The 26767-nt window shown below is 38.8% G+C and overlaps 3 protein-coding genes across 9 annotated transcripts in view; 2 read left to right on the top strand and 1 right to left on the bottom strand.

Annotated features, from left to right (window-relative positions):
• LOC118263233 (SH3 and multiple ankyrin repeat domains protein 2) overlaps positions 1-10123 on the top strand; it is a 234440-nt gene extending 224317 nt beyond the window's left edge. For 5 of the 7 annotated variants that reach the window (XM_050705229.1, XM_050705233.1, XM_050705232.1 and 2 more), the window contains 12 exons: positions 481-685; positions 1441-1549; positions 1939-2046; positions 2256-2348; positions 2497-2592; positions 2807-2936; positions 3286-3415; positions 3827-3941; positions 4579-4745; positions 5209-5325; positions 5872-5999; positions 6920-10123. In XM_050705229.1, coding sequence (XP_050561186.1) covers positions 481-685; positions 1441-1549; positions 1939-2046; positions 2256-2348; positions 2497-2592; positions 2807-2936; positions 3286-3415; positions 3827-3941; positions 4579-4745; positions 5209-5325; positions 5872-5999; positions 6920-7505 — 1984 coding nt within the window. In that variant the 3' untranslated portion in view covers positions 7506-10123. Of the gene's footprint in view, positions 1-480; positions 686-1440; positions 1550-1938; positions 2047-2255; positions 2349-2496; positions 2593-2806; positions 2937-3285; positions 3416-3826; positions 3942-4578; positions 4746-5208; positions 5326-5871; positions 6000-6288; positions 6368-6919 lie in introns of all 7 variants that reach the window. The other 2 variants (XM_050705234.1, XM_050705231.1) reach the window with 2 other exon arrangements.
• Positions 10124-10393: 270 nt separating this feature from the next.
• LOC118263723 (WD repeat-containing protein 19) lies at positions 10394-23686 on the bottom strand. The gene is made up of 22 exons (XM_050705242.1): positions 23331-23686; positions 23055-23212; positions 22551-22775; positions 22011-22221; positions 21391-21671; positions 20705-20964; positions 20015-20235; positions 19631-19753; positions 19107-19306; positions 18461-18661; positions 17719-17930; positions 17311-17398; positions 16870-16930; positions 16685-16821; positions 15513-16397; positions 15053-15161; positions 14534-14683; positions 13745-13838; positions 13373-13482; positions 12793-12960; positions 12068-12144; positions 10394-11881 (listed from the first exon to the last, which is right to left on the bottom strand). The coding sequence occupies exons 1-22, from the start codon at positions 23343-23345 to the stop codon at positions 11770-11772; spliced, it is 4098 nt and encodes a 1365-aa protein (XP_050561199.1). The 5' UTR covers positions 23346-23686; the 3' UTR covers positions 10394-11769.
• Positions 23687-24260: 574 nt separating this feature from the next.
• Positions 24261-26445, top strand: LOC118263232 (probable arginine--tRNA ligase, mitochondrial). The gene is made up of 3 exons (XM_035575040.2): positions 24261-24448; positions 24530-25625; positions 25902-26445. The coding sequence occupies exons 1-3, from the start codon at positions 24419-24421 to the stop codon at positions 26399-26401; spliced, it is 1626 nt and encodes a 541-aa protein (XP_035430933.2). The 5' UTR covers positions 24261-24418; the 3' UTR covers positions 26402-26445.
• The last annotated feature ends 322 nt before the right edge of the window (positions 26446-26767 follow it).

Genomic DNA, 26767 nt, shown 5'->3' with positions numbered 1-26767 from the left:
ATGGTGAAAAAAAAAAATTTTTGAGTTTTTGCCCTTACGCTACTCTAGTTCTTAACCCACGATTTATACAAAAAAGAAATTGAAAAATAGTATTGTCACGCCGTTTATCCCTGAAGGGGTAGGCAGAGGTGCACTTTACGGCATTTAATGCCACTGTACAACGTACTACACCCATTTGAGGGGGTGAGCCTAACCCAGCTATACTGTGCCCGACCCGGGAATCGAACCCAAGACCGCTTGCTCGAAAGTCGAACTTGCGACTCCGCGACCAACGAAGCAGCTTAGCTTGGCTTGGCTTAGCTTTCATACCCGTTCGGAACCACGAATTATCGTCATCAGATTTTTAGATAAAAGTGTTTCAGATAAACACAATCACGACACGGGAGGAAATCTGTCTAATTTTATAAAAAAAGTAATAACTATGACAGAAATTCTTACCTTTCAATACTATGTAACTCATGACCAACCCTTTCTCATCAGGTACGGCAACATGGAAACCCGCACGGTGGTGCTTCACCGAGCTCGACGTGGGTTTGGGTTCGTGCTGCGTGGTGCCAAGGCATCCTCCCCACTCATGGAGCTGCGGCCCTCAGAGCGCTGCCCAGCACTGCAGTATCTTGATGATGTCGACGCAGGCGGCGTGGCTGACCGCGCAGGACTTAAGAAGGGAGATTTTCTTGTGGCGGTAAGAATATTTTACACTGTAGAACACAATATTATTTGGGCTAACCAAGAGAACAAGTTAAAAGTGCTTCAAGCTTCCTTGTGCCCTTTCCTGATGGGTATAACTTGGGTGTCTTCAAAGCCTAAGTGAATAGGTCGCTTATGGGCAGACGTGCTCCATCGTAGGCCGCATCATCACTTACCATCAGGTGAGATAGCGGCCAAACGTCGACCCATTAAATGTAAGAAAAAGAAAGTAAAAACTAAAATGGTGAAATGTGAAAAAATTATCTTAGAATTCTTCAGCACGCACTTTAGATGTAGCGTTGATTTTCAAACAAAAATGCAACTTTTTTTAGTCGACGCAAATCCAGTTGTTGTTTGTAGGGACATAGAACTGCAAATATTTACTGCTCTATTACAAACATCTCATTTCGAACTATTCAGAAAATATTCAGTGTCGTGTTACCTTGTTTTACAAAACATACAAACATCGAAGGTAGTTAAACAACAGTATCCGCTGCCAAATGTGTCAGTTTTGTCTCAACTGCCGAATATGTCCGCCGTGCTCCTAAGTTATCGAAAAGTAAATTGTTCATTTTGGTAAAAATATAAGTTTCGGAGAATTTACTAACAAAAACTCTTGTTTTAGAAATCTTTAACAGGTTTTCGGTTCGGTAATTTTTATCAAACTGCAAATGTTTGTTGTGGACTTCTAAATTGTTTGTTTTGCTGCACCATTTAAGGTATCTAACATTGCGCACCCCACACTTTCAGATAAACGGCGAGGACGTGTCGTGTGCATCGCATGAACACGTGGTGGAGCTGATCCGCAGCTCCGGTGCTCTCGTCTCCATGACTGTTGTCTCGTTGAACAATCACAATGGTAAGTGCCACACCCCACTGCACTTTGTATATAGCCTCCGATTGCTGGAAATGGACTGGCCTGCAGATGGTGACAGCTCGACTACCACGTTGAGAAGTACTTCTGCGTTTGTATAGTAGTCCAAAGTTGTGAAATCGATGTTGCTTCCTTGGTTCCCCAAAGCGATAGTTCCGGCACCTGATCTCTTCAATGGTCGTGACGTGACGGACAATGCGTGTGAGGGAGTAGATATTTGTATTTGTGTAGTTTAGCGAGTTTTTGTTTGACCATCTTCACAAAAACGTGGTCACATCCACGTACCAGTTTAAATGTTAACTTGTGACTCTTCACTGTAAAACGGGAGCACCAATTCCCCATATGCGAACTATATTTAAAGCCATTTTTGCTAGGTAACAACGAGAACAACACGTGTACGGTACCCACAAGCAAGTCTCAGAACCAATTGTCTAGTTCTGGTCGCCCTTACGCCGCTACTCTACCCAGGAAGGGTGCCGGAGGTGAATAGTATTTTGAACCATATTTTAGTAGAGCAGCATAACTATTAGCAACATAAAATGCTAAAAGCACAATATAAAATGCAAAACAGTAGTTAGTTTCTTTAGATCTTAATTAAATCTCAATTTATTTTCCATTAAAGCCAGACTAATAAAACGCATGCATATTATTATAGCAAAATATAAACATGTATTTGTTTATTTCTCTTTAGGTCGAGCACCTGCGCCTGCGCCGCCGCGTCGCGATCCGCGCACCACCCTGAGCGTGGGCCGCGCCAGAGCGAAGTCTATGGTCGCTGGACTTGGTATGTAAATTACTCAATCATATACCTTTTAAATATATAAACTCAAAAAAATATGTAAGTCTTATGTCATACTTACATTCGAAGCACGTAAAGATGCAAAGTAAGCTTTGCACATTTTGGTTTTAATTGAAGAATTTTGCCATTTTAGAGAATGGTGGTGAAAAAGAAGAGAGCTGTGAGCCTCTGAGTGTAGCTGGCAAATCGTCGTCAGCTGAATCGGTGCAACTGCCGGGTGGTAGTAACAGTAAGTTTTTCACTAACACTTTAAACATAATAATTTTTTTCACTGATAGTGCAGAAATATCACGTCTTTCTAAACTGATCAATGGGAATTTTTAAAGTACGGCGACGTTTCGGTGACTTTTTCTTATGAACACTCTTGCGTACCGTCAAACTTTAAAATAAAATAATAACGAACTTATATACCTCATGCTACAAAATTTGAACATTTACACCAGGTGGCACACCAGTATCTGGCACTCCGGTGGCTCCACGCACGGCGTCCATCCGCGCGAGACCTGCATCATCACGCATCACCGCTGCAGAACTCGAGGAGCTGTTCCAGAGACAGGCTGACGCAGATACCATGTATGTATAAGAACTATTTTAGCTCAGCGACCCAAAATATGTTTTGGCCTCTGATACGAGAGGAAAACCTATGCTACTTTTTGTGGTCTTAAGCCACTACTCGCCACTTACTGACGATTTAACAGAAGAAGCATATTAGAAAGCTTAAGAATAGACTTAAATAATTAATTTTCCTTAACCCTGAATATAAGTTCAGGATCTACCACAGTATGAGTCGAGATACATTCATTTATATCTCCCTATTAAACTCTGACAGTTTCATCACCTGAAACACGTATGCACGATGCATACCTTCGTTTCACAATTTTTTTCTCATATTTAATTAACATATATTTTTTTTAATTTTCAGCCTTGGAAACAATGCAATGATGACTCGGTCGGCTTTCCAAGGCGGATCGAACTCTCCTCCCTACTCACCTGCGCGTGCGCCTACAAGAGTTTACGCATCCGTCGCCGAGATGAAGAGATCACGTGGAAAGGTAATGTTGCGAGAATTATTATATCGATAACCAATGCGAGGTTTAATGGCATTTTCACTGTAAATTCAAGATAAATCGACACCATACATGACTATGTTTTGACTTACCTTCTTGATAAAAGTCAGATGCCTTATGGCCTAAGAAAAGTCTACAAAGAATAAGGCCACTTTGGCCTGAGTCACAAGCGGATCCGCTGCGCACAAACATTGACTGTTTGAACGTGTCCGAAGTGCGAGCGGGCGCGTACATGATACTTGTTAATTGCGCTGCGGAACGCGGCAAATTCCGCTAGCGTGATGCGGTGTGACTCAGGACTAGGTCTTAATAGGGATCTGTAAGTCAAAGTCAAAAATCTTTTATGACAGTACATTTTTAGAACATAGACTAAGATGGTGTATTCTTGTTTTACAGCTGTGGAGCAAATCAGGAAGCAGTACATTACGCCGCGACTTCCACTCCACGCCGGACCTGGCGGCCGAGCACACCGCACACCCGCCCAGAACTCGATCCAGCGAAGATGTACACGGTATGTTGTGTTTTTAACATTTTAAACTGATGAAATGAGAACTTCGAAAGTAGCACGTTACAGACTACCTAGTGGGTTTACCGGGACTCCGGCTCGAAAAGCAGTAGTAAGAACGGGGTGGTTTTTAGTCAATAAGAGTCTGAAACTCCCTATCGCTTTGCTCAAGGCGGGAGAAGTTGTTAGATGATTTTCCCCCTAAAAAAGCATATTACTTAATTTTAAGTTTTAAGCCACACAACTTACGACATATCGAGTAATAGTAAGAATATGTGCATCACTAGTACAATACAACAAAATTATAACGTTCACAATGCACAATAGAACAAATCTAGACACATAGTTATCGAATAACAAAACTGTAGAAGAATACGTGTCGTAAAAAGTATTAACCTTTTAAGCGCCCAGTTAAATATCAATTACCGTGCCCCTACTCCCCTAGCGTACGGCTACATATCTACACTAAATAAGAAAGAGCAATCATGTGAATAGAACGATTTTTTCGTTCTATGCTGCAACAGTATTGGCGCCACGAGCGGTAGGGACACTGTCGCATACATGCGACACATGCATATTATTAAAGGGTTAAAAATATCTTTTGTATGTAACTGTATATTAACCCACTGCTTTCCACTCGCAGCTCCAGGGCGAGTGCCGCCCCCCGCGTGTCCGCCGCCGCCGCCCCCCATCGCCGGCGCCGCGCCCGCCTCCACGTTCCGGCCGGCCGACCAGGCCAAGCTGTACGCCTCGCCGCGGGACCTCGACACCGTCGCCTACCGACCCACAGCCACCGATAACACGCACAATGTTAGTGTCTGCCACATTTTATTAGTTTTTTTTTAACTAGGTATATACTTTTTTATCAGCCATTGTTGTTCCACTGCAGGGCAAAGGTTTCCCTACCACAGAATACTTCCCCTTACCTTCCTCTCCACTATCTATCTAATTACTATATAAATTCTTATTTTTATGTAGATGTATTCCCATATATTCTTTTTCCGACCTTAGATCGCTTGTCTTATTTTAATTTTCCATATACTTATTTTTCCATTTTATTTTGCTATTTCTTATTTATTTTGTCCTATTTTATTTTGTTTTCTGCAAATGTATTAACACTATTACTGATAGGTAACTGAGATGCACCTGTACCTAATGCAACATTACATTTAATTTTAAAGCAACTTTTAGTCTATTACTCTGGTCTTCACCTTAGACTATACACAATACAAAATTATGTATTTTAAATCTAAACCATTGTTTGCACTTCCAGGGTCGTAAGGCGACATCGTTACGTTCTTGGGCGGGTCCTAACCGGCCTCAATCGGCAGATGAAACCGGCAATCAGTACGCACAGCCCTTCAACACACATAAGGGCTTTGTCAGACAGGTAAATATGTCCTATCTTAAATGATGCCACAACCAGAACTTCAGCAGAAAGAAAGATTTTACTTAAAGCGTAGTTTACTCCTTAAACTCCACGAGATATAGCTTTCCTCCTGATCCTAGGCAAAACCTAGTTTATCATTTACTAGCCACTTCCGCGCGGTTTCACCCGCTCTGCCCGGTTCCTATTAATTGTAGCGTGATGATTTATAGCCTATAACCTTCCTCGATAAATGCGCTATCCAACACAAAAAGAATTATTCAAATCTGACCAGTAGTTCCTGAGATTAGCGCGTTCAAACAAACAATCAAACAAACAAACTCTTCAGCAAATATTATAGAATTATAATATTATAGATAAGCCCCTTGTCAATCTGCTCAAAATTGATTCCAGAGGATTCGAGAGGAACGGAGCTATGTAGGTTGTATAGCTCCGTCCCTCTCTCACTGCTCAGTGATCGACCATTCTGACACAATTGTAATAGCAGACTAAGGCCCCAGATAGTCCATGATAGCATTGAATTTAATATGTAACCTCTATATATTCCAGAACTCTACACCAGCGCCGCCAATCCCCGAGCCGGATTATAGTATGTCGGAATCTGACGACGAAGTCGATTCCAAGCCCAAAGGCGAACCAGCCGCAGTCGCCGAAACCAGCGCCAATAGCAATGCAAGGTAAGTCTTATATCTTAAGCATTAAGATTGAATTTTACTTTGCTTTTATGACGTTGACTTGGTCAAATGGTTGGGCAATTGATGGTGGTGCCAGTTCAGAGTCGATCGGTTCCTGTTATGTTTGATTTGATGATGGTTTTATTGTTATAAACATCTCTTGTATGCTAATTGAAACTACATACCTACCTGTCTCTTAACCATATAATAATTATATTATCAATATATTATTGCACAACTAAAAAATAGCACCAGAAGAATGCAACGTCCTAATAAAACTTAACATTTTCAGGATACCAATATACGCAACGATATATGAGCATGATGCCGAATAAATAGTTAATTTTGAACTTTGATTCTTATCGCATAAGGTATAGTTTCAATTGTACATGAATTACGTGTCGCTGGGAAAGCGCTTTTGTGTTTGTACGGTCACTTTCACGAATTGCATTTGTCTCAACACTATCACAACCGTTTCTTTGTCTCATTGAAGGAAATGTCATCTTCATTTTGTCCATTGTTTTGCCAAAAGATGCAAGAGTTAAGTTATATGATGTTTAAGTCTTTTTATGGTGAAAGGCGGATGGGTTTCTACAAAAAAAGGAGAATTTAAAAACACATTGCACTCAATATGTAGAAAAATACAGAACATTCTTCACAAAGTTCAAAGTGATTAACTTATAAATCATTCTCATGTTACAATATTTATTTATTTATTTAAAAGGGGTTAATGTATCTTTTCATTTATTTTCTTTTGAATAATATTGGCCGGGCTCGTTTTAATGTGGAATTAATATATTTGTTGTATTTTTGGTAATTTTGAAAAACCCTTTGCACAGCAAGAATTATTTTGTGAAATCAGAGTGTTATGTTGGTGGCAAGTTTTAAAATAAATGATTAAGAGAAATTGTTTAATTTTCCAGTGGCAGTAGCTCGGGTTCAAGTTCGATGCAACATTCGTTCTCCGTAGACGAGATCCAGAAGATCCGGACTCGGTTGAAGTCGTCCAAGTCGTGCGGCGACGAGCTGGGCGTGGAGCGCGACGACGGCGACAACTCGTCGTCCGGCGTGTCGTCCGACCAGGAGGCGCAGGCGCGGCCGCCGCCCCGCCGCGACAAGGTGTCCTTCTGCGCCTCCGTCACCGTCAAGTCGTCCAACGACGTCATCAGCACCGAGCCCGTGCACTCGTCCAGCGAGAGCCTGGCGCCGCCGCCGCCGCCCATGGCGCGCCACAACTCGCTCACTCGCAAGCGGGCCACCGCCGCCGTGCTGCGCGGCGCGGGCGGCGCGGCGCGCGGCCGCTCGGCGGCGGAGCGGCTGGGCGTGGACATCGACAAGGCGCCCGGGCGCCGCGCGCGCGCCGCCGTGCTGCTGGCCGCGCTGCCGCCGCCGCCCGAGGAGGCCGTGGCGGCGCCGGAGCACGCGCCAGTACTGGCGCCGCCGCCGCAGTTCAGCGACCGCGTGCGCGTGGTGGCGGCGCTGCCGAAGCGCCTGGCGCACCTGCAGTAGTGGGCGCGCCACTCCCCTCTCCCTATCGTCGTAGGCTTACCGTACCGCGCCCTCAGCGAGAAACGTTTTGTAATCGAGCGACTAAATGAAACCAAAGATTTATAGTATTTATTGTTGAGGAGTTAACATTGATATAGTTGAAACTAATTTTTATACATTCCCTTATTAAGCTAGTATAACATGCGTTTCACGTATCATTATTATTGGTATTACTTTACTGTTATATACCCGACGTAGCGGTTTTGTTCTGTTCGTTGTAGCAAATTTATTTAATTCTAATACTTATATCGTAATTTCAACCCTTTTACAACGCAACCAAGTGCCATCGTATCTATGATTTTAATATATTTTTATATTATATATCTGTAAATATTTTACGAGAGCTATTTTCAAGTTAAAAGAGTGGACCAGACGCGTAAATACAAAATCATCCGGCCAGCATATATTATATTGAAATCAGATTATTTATTAAACACTGGTATTTATGAACGTTGATACATAAACATTTATATGGAACATAATGTTGTACTGTGCTATGATCGATTGTTATTATTTTTGTTGTTTTCATTATTCGTCCATCGGTACGTCGACATGATCCACTCTTTTGACGAAATATTATTGAATTATTACGTTTAAAATGGCCAATATGGCGATTATTTGAATTGAATGTGTTCTCATAGAAGACTAGCGCTTGAACCAAACTCACTAGCGTTTCATCCGTTCCATGATATTGTAAAGATTTTATACTAATCGAAATACATCCGTGCGTCATTTAGATATACACCCGTATTCACAAACGATACTATGCGGTCTCTTAGTGCGCGCGAGCGCACAGGGCCCCTAAATCTAATTCATAAACAATACTTGAGTGACAGCTGGTACTATGCGTCCTTCAAAATGAACGCACAGCTAAAGTAGCCTGCCAGCTGTTTTAAGCAACGCATAGCCATTGTCAATGGCAATATATGTCACAAGGTTTATTTCTTGTTAGAGAAATATAAGTATTTTTCGGACAGACAGACAGTTGTGTTTAGGGATTCCGATTTTGTTATTGTATCCATATTTGTGAATATAAAACCAACACAAATATTAACAAAATTGTTCTTGGATACCGGTAACTGTTTATGTTTTGACGTTGTTGTATGACAACTCAAAATAATGTTCTTGGATACCGGTAACTATTTATATTTTGACGTTGTTGTATGACAACTCAAAATTGTTCTTGGTTACCGGTAACTGTTTATGTTTTGACGTTGTTGTATGACAACTGATATGAACGTCAAGCAGCGACGTGAAATACGCAACATACGAGAACCAATCACAGAGCTCTATTCAACGCTACGGGTTTGCTTAGACAAGGGTCGCTTAAGTATCGTTTATGAATTGAAAGGCTTGCCAGATGTTACGCAATGAGAAATGCCTTACTTCGCAGAGCGTTGCTACTTCACTGAGGAAAGTATCGTTTGTGAATACGGGTGATAGTTTACATCGCAAAGAGAGTGTAACACCAATTTTTATATTTCATTAACCGATTTTGTATCTTATTCTATTGTACTTTAGATATCATTTTTGCAAAAATTGTAATTGTGACTCTTCGAAATTAACTTGTAAAAGTATGAATCACACTTATGTCGGAAATCACTTACCCTTTTACTTTATGAAAAGGGAAGCGAGATTTATGTATGAAGCTCATTATAGATGTATAGAAATCTTACCTGATATTTATACCTGCTAATGTACGACAAAGTGAACTGGGGAAATTCTCCATTGTCACTTGTCTGCTAAACTATAAGTAACAAAGGTTACAAACACTACCTAAAAGCGATCAGCCTAATACAAGAAGCCATTTTGGATCTTATGTTAATGGACGTTAAGTTTTATATTGTTTGTTAGTAGCAATAGTAATTTTACCGAAAGTTAAACCCCCTGTTTCGCGACACCAAGACTCTAGGAACTATTTACCAGATAAAAATATATTAGATTTTATCTTTAATGGGATAGTGGAACAGGAGGCGGTCAATGTTAAAATTAGCTGAATTCTAGCTGAATTTTAAAATAGTAAGTCGCGTATAGCGGACTATAGCCTCCACATGTATTATTAGCACAATCAATTAATTTGTTTATTAACGTTTGTATTATTTCGTTATAATCGTCTTGTCATTATTTTAAGTTGTATAAATGTATTGTCTACTTAAGGCATAGATAGGTAGTGGTAATTATTAGGGCAATACTTGATTGTAGAGGAACAGTCGGTAAGTGGGGGGTGGGCGGGTTGGTAGTGGCGCTCATTGGACTATACTATTTGGGAAAAATCAAATCAAACTTTCTTACCTTACACTTTTTGTAAAAACGCATTTTTAGATACCCGCTTGAAAAACTTTGTACATACATTTGCTTACTCTTACAGAAAATGCAAGACATCGCGGCTTTTTATTACTTACTTCTATCAAAACGAAGATTTCTTTCGTGTTCCAGTTAGTTGAATGAGTGCCAGATACCAACACGCTGTGGTTTTGTATAATACAATTGTGTTTCGCGTTTCATTTGAATCTCAGTATCGGACGTGTAACTACAACTTGGTATACTTTCAAATGAAAAATTAAATGTTTCATCACTTATTTTTTGTTTTTTATTTTATTTCATACATATTCCTTATAACCTTGGGCTACATGGGCCCCTTTTTTTAAAAACCCAAGCCTGATAAAAAATACTTTGACCAATACTAACTAACATTTAATTAATAGTGGATAGGTCTGATTAGTTGGACATATATTTTGCCGATTGGAGAGAACAGTAATTCTACATTTAAATGTATATGTGAATAACTTTCAATTAATTGAAAGTTATTCTGTTGGTGTCCAGCGTTTCAGATAAATAAAACAAACATATATAATTTATATATTTTAATATAAATAATATAATTATAGTTAATCATAGAATATCTCTCTTTGCAAGAAAAACATGCTTCAATGAGATAAAAAATGGACGGAACTACATAAAAAGGGTCAATTTATACTAGCGCAAAGTACACATTCTTTTGTATTTATTACGCCCAGATGCGCGACTTCGTGCGATTTCGATCGTTTCTTTTTTATATCTGCGCTTATATAAATTAACCCTGATTGAAAACTATAAAAACTTAGCTCCTATATATTCTACAACGCAACGTCACGCTTGACTGCGCGATGCCGGACAAGAGAGCTCGGGTTCGATTCCCGAATCGGGAAAAGGGCAAAGTATTAGCATTTATCGGTTTTTCGAAAAAAATCTCAGTAGTAGCACGGACACTGGAATTGTGCCCAGTAAATAGCAATAGGTTCGCCCCTTATTAATGACAAATGATATTTATTATTGCAAATAGGTTACAAGATAACACTTTTACACCAATTACATGAGACATTTATAACACAAATGTTAAAAAGTGTGTGCACATTATAGTAAATTCTACATTTAAGTACAAAAACTACATAAACTAACATACATACTACAAACTAAATGGACGGACAATTACCTAATCACATACTTATCACATAAGTAACAACAAACTAGTTGCAACCTGTTATCTCAAGGCGTTTATGAAGAAAATAATCAAATTAACTAACCTTGTAAGATAACGGAGGGATTTCTTAAAGCTTATCGTTAGTACTGGCTGAAGGAATTTCAACTCTATGTGTAGTGTGATAGAGTTTATAAGTTTGTACATTGTATGGCAGACTGAATTGCTTAACACGGCCTTGTGTGTACAATGTTGATGGCATCTATTTTTAAATTATTTAGTTAAGTATTTTTTTATCGTTCATTGACGATATTTTTTAATTGTTTGATTTCGAAATTTGAGTTTTGTATGAAAGTAGCTATATTCTGGTTTTACTAAAGTATCAGATACATACTTTTTTTTTGAGGGGGAAATCATCCAATGTCTTCTCCCGCCTTTCTTATCAGATACATACTTAAATGCAAATTAATAGCATTAATACAAATTTTTCAGAAATCACTTCTTTCAAGAAATTTTTCGCCAGACAAGTGTTTTCTGAAAACGTACAGAGAGCTCATTTTGAGAATACATAAGTTAACAACTTCTCCTGTTCAAATCCTGGGGCCTTACAACCTACATAAGGAATTATACAACCTACATAGCTCTGTCTCTCTTGTACTGCTCAATGATCGACCATACTGACACAATTGTAATAGCAGACTAAGGCCCCAGATCATTAGGTACATAGAAAACATATTGTACATACAAAAATACAGGCAAATTTGAACTCTACTCCGAGGTGCTAAGGTCCATGTAGGCAGCGACGTCGTCAATCTTGACCAGTCGCCGGTAATCGACGTTCTCACCACACATCGGACACTTGCCTTCTTCTTGGAGGATCCTGAGAAATAAGGAAAAACCAGTTACAACCAGAATGTTCTTAAAACCCTCAATTTGCGAACTGCTAGGAAGTGAAATTGTTTGCCGGAGTCTGTGTTTCCTGGTGGGTATAACCTGGGTGTCTTCAAAGTCCTAGTGAATAGGTGGCTTTAAAACTATAATAAAATATTATGTTCTGAATACTTACTCAACAAATTCAGTGAGAATGGCCGGAAAGTCGCATTCCGGACATGCAGTCAGATCATCCTTCACTATATGTAGACCCTGTAAAAAGTTAGCGATATTGGTATAAACAGTAAGTATACAATATTACTGTTTGGACAAAGTTCCTTTACCCAGTCCCATAGATAAAACTTGGTAAAAAGGTACTGAATTTGGCACATGTCAGAAATTTTAAAATACTGAACTCTGAACTTGTATTATATTGAATGAATGGTATTTTCTTATGACAATATGTTAGGGGAATCTCCAGTCCAGACAGTTAGATTTTATATATTTTAATATTAAGGTGTTTCACACCCGTTTTTCGGATAGAATGTAAAGCTTTCTATAAGTACTTTATTTTCCCTCTGTTTGGATTGCCACCCTATAAGATCATAAAAGGGAACTATTTATGTTCCTGCCCAAGCCTGAGCACTGTTATAACATATCTCTAGCGAAGGCGGGAGAAGTCACTGGATGATTTTCTCCCCTCAAAAAAAAACCCTAAGTTGTTGACACATTTTGTATGGAGCTTATGTCAAAATTCTACCTCTGGTAGGCAAATCTACCGATAGGTAGGTTATTGGAATGCGCCGTTTGTCTGGCGACTTATAATAGTAACAGCCGTACTCAGAGTCATGTAATGGATACTTAACCTAGCCCTTGGCATTAAATGTTTCTGAGTGTATCAGTAAGGTAAGGAATACTTACCGAAGCCAAACAGAATGGTACATCGACCTCGCAGTGTGTACAGGTGAGGTCTGCTATAGGCAGGTCGGCCCCGCACTGGGGACACGGTGACGTCACGGGCGGCGCGGGAGTGTCGCGCGCGCCGTGCCGGACTACGCTCTCTATCTTCTTCACGTATTTCGGGTCGATCTGTAATGCGATTGTGGGACTGGTATTGAGAAAGAGCTTCACTAAAAATCTGACTGGGTAACTGGCAGCTGCACAACGTGTAGTAGGTTTGATCCCCGAACGGAGCAACTCTTAATGTGACCTACAAATTGTTGTTTCGAGTCTGGATGTGATGTGTATGTGAACTTGTATGTTTGTAAACGACACAGGAGAAAATAATAAAGTGAAGCAACGATTTTGGAAAAGAAGTGATTTTTCAGTTTTTTTTTTCATGATTAGTTTGGAGTCGGCATTTAGTTATCAGAACGGCTAAATATGTATTATGGTATTTTACATGGAGTGACTGCAGTTGGCCTTCCCTAAAATACTTACAGATTTTTAGCTGTCTGTAATGGGTGTTAGGGTAACACCAGTTAGGTTATCATAAATATACCTGTGAACGATATTCAGGCTGCATCAACACCCTTGCCCAATGGAATGCCTGATGCTTCAAACCAGCACGACTGCATTCGATGACCGTCGATGTCAGTATCGATACTTGATCTGCAAACGATATACATTGTTATGAACTATTTGAGTTATTGAAAATTAAATTTACGAATTTTATGAAGATAAGTCATCTCTATATATAGAAAAATCAATTGCTGTTGCGTTAGTCTCGTTAAAACTCGAGAACGGCTGAATCGATTTGACAAATTTTGGTCTAGAATTATTTGCAGAAATCCAGGGAAGGTTTTAAAGACGAAAAAATAATGTTTGAGGCAGTACGAAGTTTGTCGAGCCAGCTATTATGTGAGCTACTTACGTTGTGGTGTTGGGAAGAATGTGACGTCAGCTGCAGTGCGCAGTAGCAATCTAGCGGCCAAGTCATGGCGACCACGTTTGACGTGCGTACGGACCTATAACAAGGGGATTTGGTGAGAGAAGAATGCATCCCGGAGCTGTGGACTATCGGGTTACCGGGGCTCCACCTTCGAAGAACAGGAGTAGGAACGGGATGATTTTTAGCCAGTAATAGTCTGATACTCTTTGTCGCCTCACTTAAGGCGGGAGAAGTCATTGGATGATCCCCCACCTCAAAAAAAAAAAGAAAATACAAAAGATGAATATGCTTAAGGCTGGGATTTTCCATTGCTATGGTAATTGCCGTGTTCTACGGTAATCGCAGCATTGTCATTGCTACAGCAATTGCCGTGTTCTTTTTTCAGTGGGGTTGAATCATATGTTGGAACGCACCATAGAAGTTGCTTATGTCCAGTAGTGGATCTCTATAAACTGATGATGCTAATGTATTAATTATTATGTTATCGGCTTACTCATGTACTGTTTTGACGAGGAACTCGACTAGTTAGAACTAGACTAGATTCCAGACAGAGGGCGCGATGGACGCGGTCCTCGAATCGCCAGTAGCATCGCGACAATCGCCGCGTCGTGTGTCGCGGAATGCTGCTCATGAATATGAGCCTCTAGCATGGCTTGAAACTAGTCGAGTTCCTCGTCAAAACAATACGTGAGTAAGCCGATAACATAATAATTAATTTAGTATGTCTCACGAAAGTTACAATAAAATGATGCTAATGTAGATGACCATTACCAGTATGTAGCTGTGCAGCAGTGCGATGGCGTGCCGCATGTCCCTGGGCACGGCCAGTCGGCTCGCGCGCAGCGACACGCACATGGCGCGCACCACGTCGCGGGCCTCGCGGTACGCGCCCGCGCGACACTCCGCGCCCGCTATTATTATCTGAAATAAATACAGAACATAGATGTAAGTTTTACTAGTTACAACAACATCTTAGGTATATTTGTACAAAAAAGACATCAAAAATCAAGAACTTTGGATAGGTCCTAAGAATCTTCATTATGAAACAATCCCTAAACGACTTAATTACTTTTTGTTGCAAAATTCTTGTCGAAACAAGATATTGAAAGATGATTTCTTTAGAAATGTAACAGAAATGCAGCATTATGTGTCGCAATGTGCACCTCTGCCTACTCCTTCAGGGATAAAAGGCGTAAACAAAGTGACGTTACATTATTTACGTTGCATTGTAACAGAAAAGTTTAGGGCAAATAAATAGGCATAAAATAATCAAATTACTTATGAACTTACCGCAGTTTTAGCAGCTTCAGCGAATTGTCTCTTGGCCATATACAAGCGGAACAGATGTCGTGGCTCACGCGGTGTGCCATCAGTCTCGCCGAGGAGGAACTCTATCAACCTTGAAATAAATAAACATATCATTAATTTTGTGTACTTACAACAAAATCTGAAAAGTAATTGGAGTCATATACGTGTATATAGAAGTGATGTGACGAGAACCGCATCGAGACCGCAGATAAAAGATTTAGATTATGATGAAAAATTATATGAAAGGAAACATAATAATCGAACCCTAATATCCGATAAAATAAGATGAAAATAATAACAGCACCGTTGGTATAAGTTTGCTTGACGTTGAGCGAAATGATTGGTCAGTGCAAAATAAACCAACCAATCAGAGCGTCGAACGCGCTCTCGTTTCGTTTGCGCCCAACGTAAAGCAAACTAGTACTAAGAGTACAGCTCTCACCTCCGACTCAATCTCTCGTCATCACTAGCAGCGGCCGCATCAATAGCTATACTAATGGCCTCATTCTCCTCCTCTTCAGACCCGCCACTCCTCAACAAATGAGACATGGCTTTATTATACTCCCCAGCATGGAAATAGAACTTCCCAGCCAACAAATGATTCTTTTCCCCTTCAAAATGTAACGCCAAACTCTTAAAGTCCTCCGGCCTTGCTTGCGACGTTTGTATCAGAATTTCTCCATACAACTGCAGCTTACCATTCTTCCTCGCTAATTGAAAGGCTTCATCGTAACAGAGAGACATGACTAAGAACTTTATAGCTGAAGTAGGATCATCACTGTTTTGAAAGTAATTCGCAACCATTTTAGCTCCCTGAATCGATTTGGTTTCTTGAACTAAATTCACTGCTTCGTCAATATCGTCGAGTTTGTCTAAGTTTAGTCGGATCGCTGCCTCATAGTCTTGGGCTTTGAGGTAGGACTTTAAGGCGTCCTGGTACCTCCCTTCAGCTTCTTTGGCTTTTGCGTACTGTATGTGTATGCTTGGCGAATTGATCTTTGGGAGTAAGGCTTCGACTTTGAGCCAGGACTTTAATTTGATATATAGGGACGCTGCTTTCTCTGTGTTCCCTGCATGGTCGTATAGGGCTGCAGCGTGACTGTATTGTTTCTCTTCTTCTAATAATTGTGCGCATTCCTTTATAAGCATGATGTCATGTGAATGTTTCATGGCAGTGGTAAGTCCTCGCATGACGTCACCGCATCGTATCGCCATCCGTGCGATCCCCGCTTCGCATTTGTCATTGTGTTCTTTTACTTTGATGTCGTCTGTGTTCTCAGTTATGAGGCTCTTCTCATAGTTTGTTAGAGCTTCGTGGTAGTCCGCTCTGGAATTGGGTAATTGAATGTTACTTTGATTTTAGTATTGATCAAACTGCTAATATAATAATGTTTTACTTTGTTGTGAGAGATGTTGCTGTGTAAATATGATATTCTGATTACAATTTGAAAGTCGTTTTAAAATCGAATATACACTTTATACAGCGTATTAAAGATGATAAGATAAAAAATGCAGTAACGTTATAAATGAAAGCCCACTAAACACAAAGCCAAATCTGGTAGAAATAAATAATTACAAGATAGTTAAGTAATGACCAAAATAAACATAGCATACGTGAGTTCGAGATGGTGCGCGCGATGCCTGGTGATGTCTGGCGCGGCGCGGGGCGCGGCCCGCGCGGCCAGCGTGGCGGCCCGCGCCCAGTCCCCGCGCGCGCAGTGCAGCGCCAGCGCATGCAGCGCGCCCGCGCCCTCCGCACGCCCCGCGCCGTCCGCCGCCCCGTCCCCCGCTCCGCCCGCGCCCCCCTCCAACCAACGGACTGCTGCGTCGCCTTTATCCACGCAGGCACAAAGCATGCCGCTAGATATACATAACATAATTATTATCAATGCAGCTTAACACCAACCTGTATATTTTCCAACCAACCAGGTTTTTTAATATTTATTGTAAAAACTATGTATACGAAGCAAACATTTTTTTTTTTTTTTTTTTTTAAAACGTTGCCCCACATTAGGATTTTCTCCTGTGTCGTGGGTGCGTTTACAAACATACAAGTTCACATGCACATGACACCCAGACCCGAAACAACAATTTGTGGATCACACAAAGAGTTGCTCCGTGCGGGAATCGAACCCGCTACCCGTTGCGCGGCAGCCAGTTGCCCAGCCACCGCATCAACCGTGCAGTCAACATTAAAATATTTTATATTTTATAATAACATAAAATACTGCGTTACTCACCACAATATAGATAAATCTTCAATATGCGATGCGTCTTCTAAAGCCCAAACCATTGCCACATCACTGAGCCTCGTGTAGACACGAATTGCTATAAACAAAACAGAAGAAACACAATCAGTATATTATGCCATTTTCATACAGGAAACGGAACGCTCCGGAAAAACGCTACAGTTTTTTTTATTGTTTTAAGAATTTTAATCCTTTTTGTTTTCGCGATATTCATGCAACATCAGCCTTAAGCAGTTGGTTACAACTATTAATATATGAAACAAACATTGAATTCCTTAACTTTTTTTTAATAAAACTCGTTTTTTACCATCACCTGTTTGTGGCATTTGGGCGCGTTCCGTTTACACCCCGTGTAATATATCCATAAATTCAAATAACAACTCAAAGTAAACAGCTCACCAAACTCAACATTAAGATCAGCTATAGCGGCCTCTCCCATTTTCCTCCAGAGTTCCACTTCATCCACGGCGTCACAGAACAGCCAGGCCTCGCTGAACCGCCTCAGTAGTAACAACTTCTCTATATGGCGGCGCTGGTTCGCCAGACGTTTCTCCGTGTCCGCGTCCGCTAGACCACCCGTGTTGTGGGAGTCTAACGCCATTTTTAATACCCTTAAAAATTATGACTGAAGGTGTAAAATTGATGATAGTATTTATAGATAGTGGACAAACGATGTGTAGGAGAGTAATGCTTTGTTCGGCACGGATAGGCCAGGTCGATAGAAGTAATACCACGGCCACACAGAAAACCGACGTGAAACAACGCTTGCGTTGTGTGAGTGAAGTTATCGGAGGCCCAATTACTCCCCTTCCTAATCTTCCCAATCCTCGATTCCCTAAAAATAAATTCCTAACCCTTTAAAGGCCGGCAACTTACTTGTAACGCCCCTGGTATTTCGGGTGTCGGTGGTAAGCCGGTAAACACATGTTCGTTTACCGGCTTATACCATAAAAATGATGATACTATTTATAGATAGTGGACAAGCGACCTGATTAAGGTCGCTGGTTGCAGATTACGATTTTTTGTAGTCCCTATTTCTAACAATACCAGCAGGAAGAGTTGGAGTAATGACAAATTCTAAATTCTCAAGTTACTCTACCATCCACACACGGCTTCGACCAAATAATACAAAAATACTCACGATCCAGCATTAGCATAGCAATAGACGTCTCCAGAGAACAGGATGAGTGGTATCTGTCCGGCCATGAGCGGCGTAGTGCCTACTAAGTCCACGTGTGAACCATTGATAGAGTTAGCGGCGTAGTAATACGTCTCTATTGCTTCGTCGGTGTATATTATGAACACGTTACGGTCTGAGAGACAAATGTCCCAGATTATTCCTCTGCAAGAAAGACATTATTTTTATTTAATAGTAGCTTCTGCCCGTGGTTTCGCTCACGTTATCGTAAGATAAAAAGTAGCTTATGTGTTAAATGGCAGACCACAATCTATCCCTGTTCCAAATTCCTTTTTTTTTCATAAATATTGCGAAACAAAGCGGTTTAAGCTACTAATTTCATTATAGGATATTTTTACACTTCTGCCTGTGAGTAGACGTAGTAGTTCTGACTGTGAATGAAAATTTTGATCTCCGTAAATTCCCGATCCCTAAAATTCCGACAACGCGCTCATAACTTCTCTAGTGTTGGGACTGTACATTCGTCTGCTTGTTGTCGCCCTACGCAATATAAAATCAATTTTTAACTTTATTACCAAACATTAAGGTTGAAAATCAATCGATCAAAAATAAGATAAAATTAAACTTGAACAAATAAAACTTTACGTACCTGACATCAGTAGCAACATTCCTAGTAACAGCAGCGACATGGTCAGCCGCGGGGCAGTAGACGACGAGCCGGCGCCGTTCGTCCAGTAATGCTGCGCGCGCGCCGCCGATGTCGCAGTGCAGGCGCCGCAGTCCACACGCGTGCCGGTACCGGGCACAACTACGCCACTCTTCCACGCCGAAGTATTCTACGTGGCCTTGCTGTGGATAAAAAAAAGTACATAATACATCTATAATCAGTATGAGGAAGGTTCCCTCACTAAACTGGTATCTATCGATAAAAAAAAATCTACACATTCGAATATATCCGGCAAAAAAGTATTTGAATGAAATTAACTTGAATAAAAAAAGCAACGTCACGCCTATTATCCCCGAAGGGGTAGACAGAGGTGCTCATTACGACACGTAATGCCGCTATACAATGTACACCTACTTTTCACCATTTGTGTTACAAGTCCCACGTAATAGGGTGTAATAAAATTGAATATTATTTTAAAATAAAGTATCAATTTGGGAACTACTTACATCAGTAACGAATATGAAGAAATCACTAGTGAGGTGTATGTCCACAATCTTGGCGCCTTGCATGTGTGGCTCGGGAAACAACATGGCTTCCTTCTCCGGCTGCGATGGGTCTATTTGATCGATCTAATACAAGAAAATTAGTGGGTTAAGTAGGTACTTTGCAGTCTGGACAATCAACATGACATTTTTGACAGTAATGACAAAAATTGGTCACTAAATAATTTAAATAAATTCCATTAAAAGATTTTTAACCTTATCGTTTTGTAATAAAGTTGAAAAAACACATGCTTCAGTCTTTAATTTTTTTAATCTTTCACATTAAGTGTTAAAGTTATATGTACTTAATATTTTTTATAAATTGGATTACTTCACATCACTACTCACCACATGCAACATAGCCCGTCCTTGGAACAGGGCGGCAGCATATTCCCCAGCTAGAGTGATCATCTCAATAGGTGCTGGGTACTGCCTCCTGGCGGCCGCCCCCCCAGTCAGTGGGTAGAACCAGGCCAGGGTACCACTGGCACAACATACGTGGGACCCGCCCAAGGCAATCACGCTAGGTTCTGTTGGTAGAGTGTAGGTTGCTAGGGGCGTTGGTTCCGCTGTGAATATTGAGGATTTTTTTTAGTTAATGTGCTTTTCACACTAGCATAGTCGATGACTAAAATAAATATTTGGGAAATTGGACAGTAATTGTCGTCTTTCTAAATACTAGCTTTTAAAAAAAAAAGGAATAGTAATATCTTTCTGATGCTGTCACAGTGCATATTTCCCTACAGCTATCTAGAATTTTTTAATATTATAAATGAGAATGTTTGTGTGTTTGTGTGTAGGTTTGTAATCACGTCAAAATGGCAAAATCGCGATGAATTTTGGAACAGGGGTAAATTATGGTTTGGAATAACACATAGGACGACATTTTTATTCCACGGCAGTCAGTAGCACATTTTTCCATAGATTTCTAATCTAAAGAAGGATAAGGACTGACAGAAAAATGTAGCAATTTTGATCTGACCTAATTGACTAAATCTGTCCAATTAAACTTCTAATTTAACACTAAAAACCTCTTACATTTATTCACAGGCTCCGGTTCATCACCGACGGCTATACATTGATACACAGTCGCCTCAGTAAGACTAGTCAATGTGATAACTCTGGTGCCATAAGCCGCGTGTAATGGCGGCAACGCTGTCACGTAAACATTCAGATACGCCCGACCAGCCGTCGCGAGCAAACGTCCGTCAGAACTCCAAGCGCAACGCTCCGCGCCTCCTGCGGGCATAACTGACCCTGATACCTCGCCGTTATTCCATATTGCTATCAATTTTAGTCTGGAATTAGAAATGTTGAAGTTTTTTATACTTATTTTTAAAAAAGTACTAATTAATGAAGAATAGCTCTACTAGTTTCGAGTCACAGAGTAACTCTTAAAGGAAACCGTGATTTTTTTAGTAAATTTAGTATGTCTCATGTAAGTATTATAAAAAATGTATTTCTAATATTTTAAATTGTATTTTTTTTCTTTTAAAGCTTCAACCATCCAAAGGCGTCCTGTCTTGATATAAGTTATACCTATCCAAAGCCTTCTTGACTCGATAAGTCTCTGCTCCTAAACTCTCAACTCAGTTTTAGGTGATTGATTCACTGCACACTGAACCTAACTAATGCAGAATGCTGAGTTATTAACCCTTTTATCATCAGCATATTGCTAGCATAAGTAAACCTACACATAAAAAAGCACAATTTCATGCACTCACTGTCCATCACCACAAGAAGCCGCCATCCCATTACAAACTGCTACATCAGTCAGGTTATCCTTATGATTCTTCACTTGGAACAGCTCTTCACCAACCTCCTTGATATGTGTGGATATAGCAATGATGAAGCCAGCACTAAATCCTATAAGGATGTATCCATCTCCATACCATTTGTAGGATACTATAGAGCCATAACGCTGTTGAAACGCTAGTTCTATTGGATTCTCTGGGTTTAAGAGATTATATAGGTACAGAGTCCTCTTGCCAACAACCAAACTTATCTGGAAAATTAATATGAAATAACTGCAGAAAGGTTTTACAGCACATTTTTATTTAAGCAACTGTTTTGGTAATTGTAGGTTAATTACTATTAAGATAGATTAATTTAACTGGACTGTGCAGTGGGTTCGATTCCCGCATGTTGTTGTTTGGAGTCTGGGTGTCATGTGCATGTATGTTTGTAAACGCATCCAGGAGAAAAACATAGAGAAGCAAAGATTTTATAAAAAAAAATAATCAAAGATAGAACAACTCCAGCTATGCTGATCATGAATGTTGAAGTAAAGTAACACTAAGAACCTCTTTTTTTCAAATTTGTTTAACAATGGTACCTAACTTACAGTGTTCTCTCCAGCGACTCTCTCATCAGTTTTCATCTCTGAGAACTGCAGATCATTTGGTGCATCTCTAAGAGATATCATTCTCAATGTATCTCCATCCGAGTTGTTGATTGACAAGCTCTTGTCTTCCGATGCTAACACTAGAATACTATCCTTATTCCATGCTGCACATGTAATCTTTTTAGTGTGTTTACCTATTATTGGTATTCTCCTGAAATACACAAAAATAGAAAAGTTAAGGCAGGTGTTTTATTGCTTTCATGATGTAATCTAGACTACAGCTGTGAACAACATTTATTTATTTATTTAGATATTTATTTATTTTCACTTTTACAACTAACATTACAGGTGAATAACATAACAGGTTACAGGGGCTCTGGCTCAAAGCAGGAGAAAGAATGATGTGTTTTATAGTCAATAGAGTCTGACACTCCCTTTCGCCTCACCCAAGGCAGGAGAAAACATTGGATGACTTACACCGCAAAAAAAAATTACTACCAACAACTTTAAAAAAAATATAAAGAGATATAGAGCCCTTACTTAGTTGTGTGATGATTATAAAGTGCAAGATTTCCTTTCTGTGTGCCAACTGCCAACAATGGTTCTCCATAAGCCCATGCTATGCACGATGGAGGCTCTCGCAATCCAGTTTCAATATTAATCCTCTTATTAGCATGACACTCCCATAACAATACTGTATTGCTGTTAGGAGTGATGATAGCTAAATAATCGCCATCTTGGTCCCATTCCATGCCACCACAAAGACTAGAACAAAAGAGGTAAACATTATCCAAAATTAGCATCGACTTTTGGCCTAAGTTACACAAAGGCTTTTTAAGATGTATGGAAAAAGGTACAACCCTTTTTCTTTCATACCTCATTACTTATGACTTTTAAACTTCCTGATAATACCTAAATAAGATTCAAATCAAGTGAAAGATTTCAAATGATGTGAATAGTGTCAACTTGAGAGTTTGTCGCAATGTAAATAAAGATTTGTGTTCATTGTAAGTTTGTATATCTAGGATTTGATAAATATCTTACCCCTGCAACTTCATTCTTTCTAACAACTGTCCACTCCTATCATGCACAGCTACTGTAGCATCTGTTCCAGTTGTGGCCAGCAAGGAGTGGGACTCTCCCTTCTGCCACAAGAAGTACAACTCTCCCATGCCATGAGGCTGCTCTATAGTATATAGCAACTGGAAATCATTACATTAAAATCATTAATATCGTATTAAACGTAAATACTGTGTATATAAACCGGCTTTCTTCAGTCCAAAGAATGTTTAAAACAGAAATCTTAAAACTGATGCTTACTTTTGGAGTCGTCATTTTGCAATGCCTTTTTAAAGGCTAACAATTATAAAGGTACTTATGTTAGATTAATTAATACTTAATTGTTATTGATAAAAATACATTTTGTTGCGTGTTGATGCTTTATACCGTTGCTAAGCAACTGAAAATTTGAGATGACTGAAGATTGACGTCGTGGGAACGTTTTGATTATTCTCTTAAAGTAACATTTAAGTCGTCCTACTATTTATTATTTAAATATGTATCTAAAAATAATCATATATAATTTTGGCAAGAATAATAAATTAATAAAATAGCTTTTGAGAATTATAAATAAAAATACATTTTATTGACCCATTTTTCTACGTCTCTTCTGAGTTGCCATAACAAAATTGCAATTCGCATTTCGCATTATTGAAATCAAAACGAATCAATAATAAATTACAGTGTTTTTGTGGTTTTACCGAAAAACGGCTAAAAAATTTAGTAGTAATATGCGTAAACAATAGATTATGTCTTATATTATTGTTTGGAACATCTTTAACACATGGAAAGCAATGTTTTCAGTTTTAGTAGGTACTATGCAGGGCGTTAGTAGAAGTAGTTCTAAGCATTTTTATATAAAATAATTATTTTAAGTTATACGATCTAAAGATACAATCCTTAAGTGTTTAAGACTGGTCGATTGAATTTTAATGTGACGTTGAAAGAGCCACTATACCGTTTTCTTTCACTTTCATTTAACCGTAAATTGTAACTGTAGGAACTTTCTCTCTTTTAACAAATAATAAAAAGAACATCCTAATTTTTGACAGCGGTGGCGTAAACCACTTCTTTCTTAGTTTAAATTACACCATTCTAACTGAAATGATCATCTCATATTTTACATTTGTTCGTTTGCCAAAAATTCTTTAACAGAATTCAATTTGACTGAAAAAGGGGACTGAAATGGTATGTGGGCAACATTTTGTTAAATGTCATCATCACGTTCAACGATTGTCAAAAGTTGTTCATCAACTTTCTAAAAAATAAATAAATTGAAGCAACTTTCTATTGTATCTAATGTATAACTCCGTAATTACTAACCTTATTTAAATTAAGTATAGAACAATATGAAACCAAAAATAATGTTAATCGATAAGGTTTGTGTTACCTAATACATATAAATAAAGCTTTAACCTATAAAATGCCGATTTTTTAACTAAAAGTCGTTTATATTACAGATACTTCCTCATAATATCGACAAAAGCAGTGTATTACGAAACCTGAAAAATGTAACTATTTCTTATAAACACGCTGAAAGTAATTATGCAGTCCACATAAATAAATCTGGATCCAACTTAGAGGACACTGGACAAAATAATAGCACATCTAATGATCTATCTTTTCACGTAGAGAAAACTTCTTTCATGAAGACTATTCTAGAAAATATAAAATCACCTTTACCAAGGCCACTTGCAAAACCAAAGAAAATTGTTATAGACTTCAGCTCACCAAATATAGCCAAACCTTTTCATGCTGGGCACCTGAGATCAACAATCATTGGAAACTTTATTGCCAATATAAATACATATTTTGACAATAAAGTGACTCGACTTAATTACTTGGGCGACTGGGGTACACAGTTTGGGTTGCTGCAGTATGGACTAAAATCAAAGAATATTAATGTAAAGGATTTACAAAATGACCCGATAAGAATACTGTATGATGTTTATGTACATGCAAATAAATTAGCTGCAACTGATAGCAATGTTCAAGAAGAGGCTAGAAAGTTCTTCTCAGATATAGAACAAGGTAGAATGAGTTTAGAAAACTGGAAAAATATTCGAGAAGTCACTGTACAGGAGTTAGAGAAAGTGTATCAAAGATTAGGGATACAATTTGATACATACCACTGGGAGTCGGATTATAATGGTGGAGCCATTAAACCTATCATGGATTTGTTGGAAAAGAAAAATATCATCAAAGTTGATGAATCTGGAAAGAAAATAGCAAATGTAAATAATAGAGATGTAGCTGTATTGAAAAGCGATAATTCAACATTATATTTGTCAAGAGATATTGCAGCTTTATTGGATAGATATAAAAAATATGAGTTTGATAAAATGCTATATGTAGTTGACAATGCTCAAACAGACCATTTTGCGGCAGTCTTTGAAATTGTCAAACAAATTGACCAAAAATGTACAGAGGGTTGTGAACACATCAAGTTTGGCAGGCTGAAGGGGATGAGCACAAGAACGGGAAATGTTGTATTTTTGAATGACATATTGGATGAAGCTAAAAGAAAAATGCATGACAAACAGGCTTCATCAAAAAGTAATGTTATAACTTATGTCGATTTAAAAATATAGGAACAAATAATTTAAGTAGAAAAGAAAACATAATTTCACTGTTCTATGATTGGGTGGAAAATTTAACAATTCACTGCAATGAAGTCATTGGAGTTTATGTAACTACATAAACTAGCTAGATTAATTTAATGTACATAACTTTAAAAATGAAAAGACCAATCTAAGATTAGTTATTTGAATATCAAATCCAGTTATAGTTTAGGCTTATTTCACTGATTTTAACATTATTATCATTTTACAGATACTAGAACTGGAGCAATGAATGAAGAAACATGTGACATCTTGGGAACCTCAGCTGTTCTAATAAATGACTTGAAACAGAAAAGGCTAAAAGACTACACATTTAATTGGGACAGAGCTCTTCAAACTGAAGGAGACAGTGCTATCAAGTTACAGTATCTTCACTGTCGTCTTTGGAGCCTAGAACAAAACTGTGGTGTGTCATTACCAGACACATGCGAAGCAGAGTGTCTATCTGAAGAAGTAATAGGAGATGTAATAGCAGAATTGGCTAAATTCGAAAATACTCTTCAGAAATCATTAGACGAATATGAAGCTTGTATTCTTGTTAATTATTTATTCCGTCTTGCAAGACATGTTAATAGAATGTTTAATGAAGTAAGAGTAAAAGATGTGAATTCAGATTTAGCAGCACAAAGATTACTTGTCTTCTATTGTTCTAGAATAGTTCTTAAAACTGCATTGCAGATTTTAGGCATTAGACCTTTGAAAGAAATGTAACTAGAAATAGAAGTTTTAAATAAATGAAATTGTCATTAATATTATTTTTGTTCCCTGGTTTTTAAGAAAGCTTATGTTCAGCAGACTATACATCTAGACTTGGGTGGTGACAATAATAGTAAGCAGTGTTCAGCAGACTATACATCTAGACTTTGGTGGTGACAATAATAGTAAGAGTATAACTAGAATTTTTCTACCTATATATAATGTATGTATATGTATTTTAAATATATCCAAGTATTAACTTTTACTAAAAAATGTAATACACATAGGTATGAAATACCTAGTAAAATATTCTTTTATTTAACTACAGGAATGCTACCTAAAATGAAAAAAATTTTAGTATTTTTAAACCTTCTTTCTTCG

The sequence above is a fragment of the Spodoptera frugiperda genome, chromosome 27 (assembly GCF_023101765.2).
Source record: "Spodoptera frugiperda isolate SF20-4 chromosome 27, AGI-APGP_CSIRO_Sfru_2.0, whole genome shotgun sequence".
In the NCBI taxonomy this organism is placed as follows: Eukaryota; Metazoa; Arthropoda; class Insecta; order Lepidoptera; family Noctuidae; genus Spodoptera; species Spodoptera frugiperda.
This window is presented reverse-complemented; position numbering and strand designations above follow the sequence as displayed.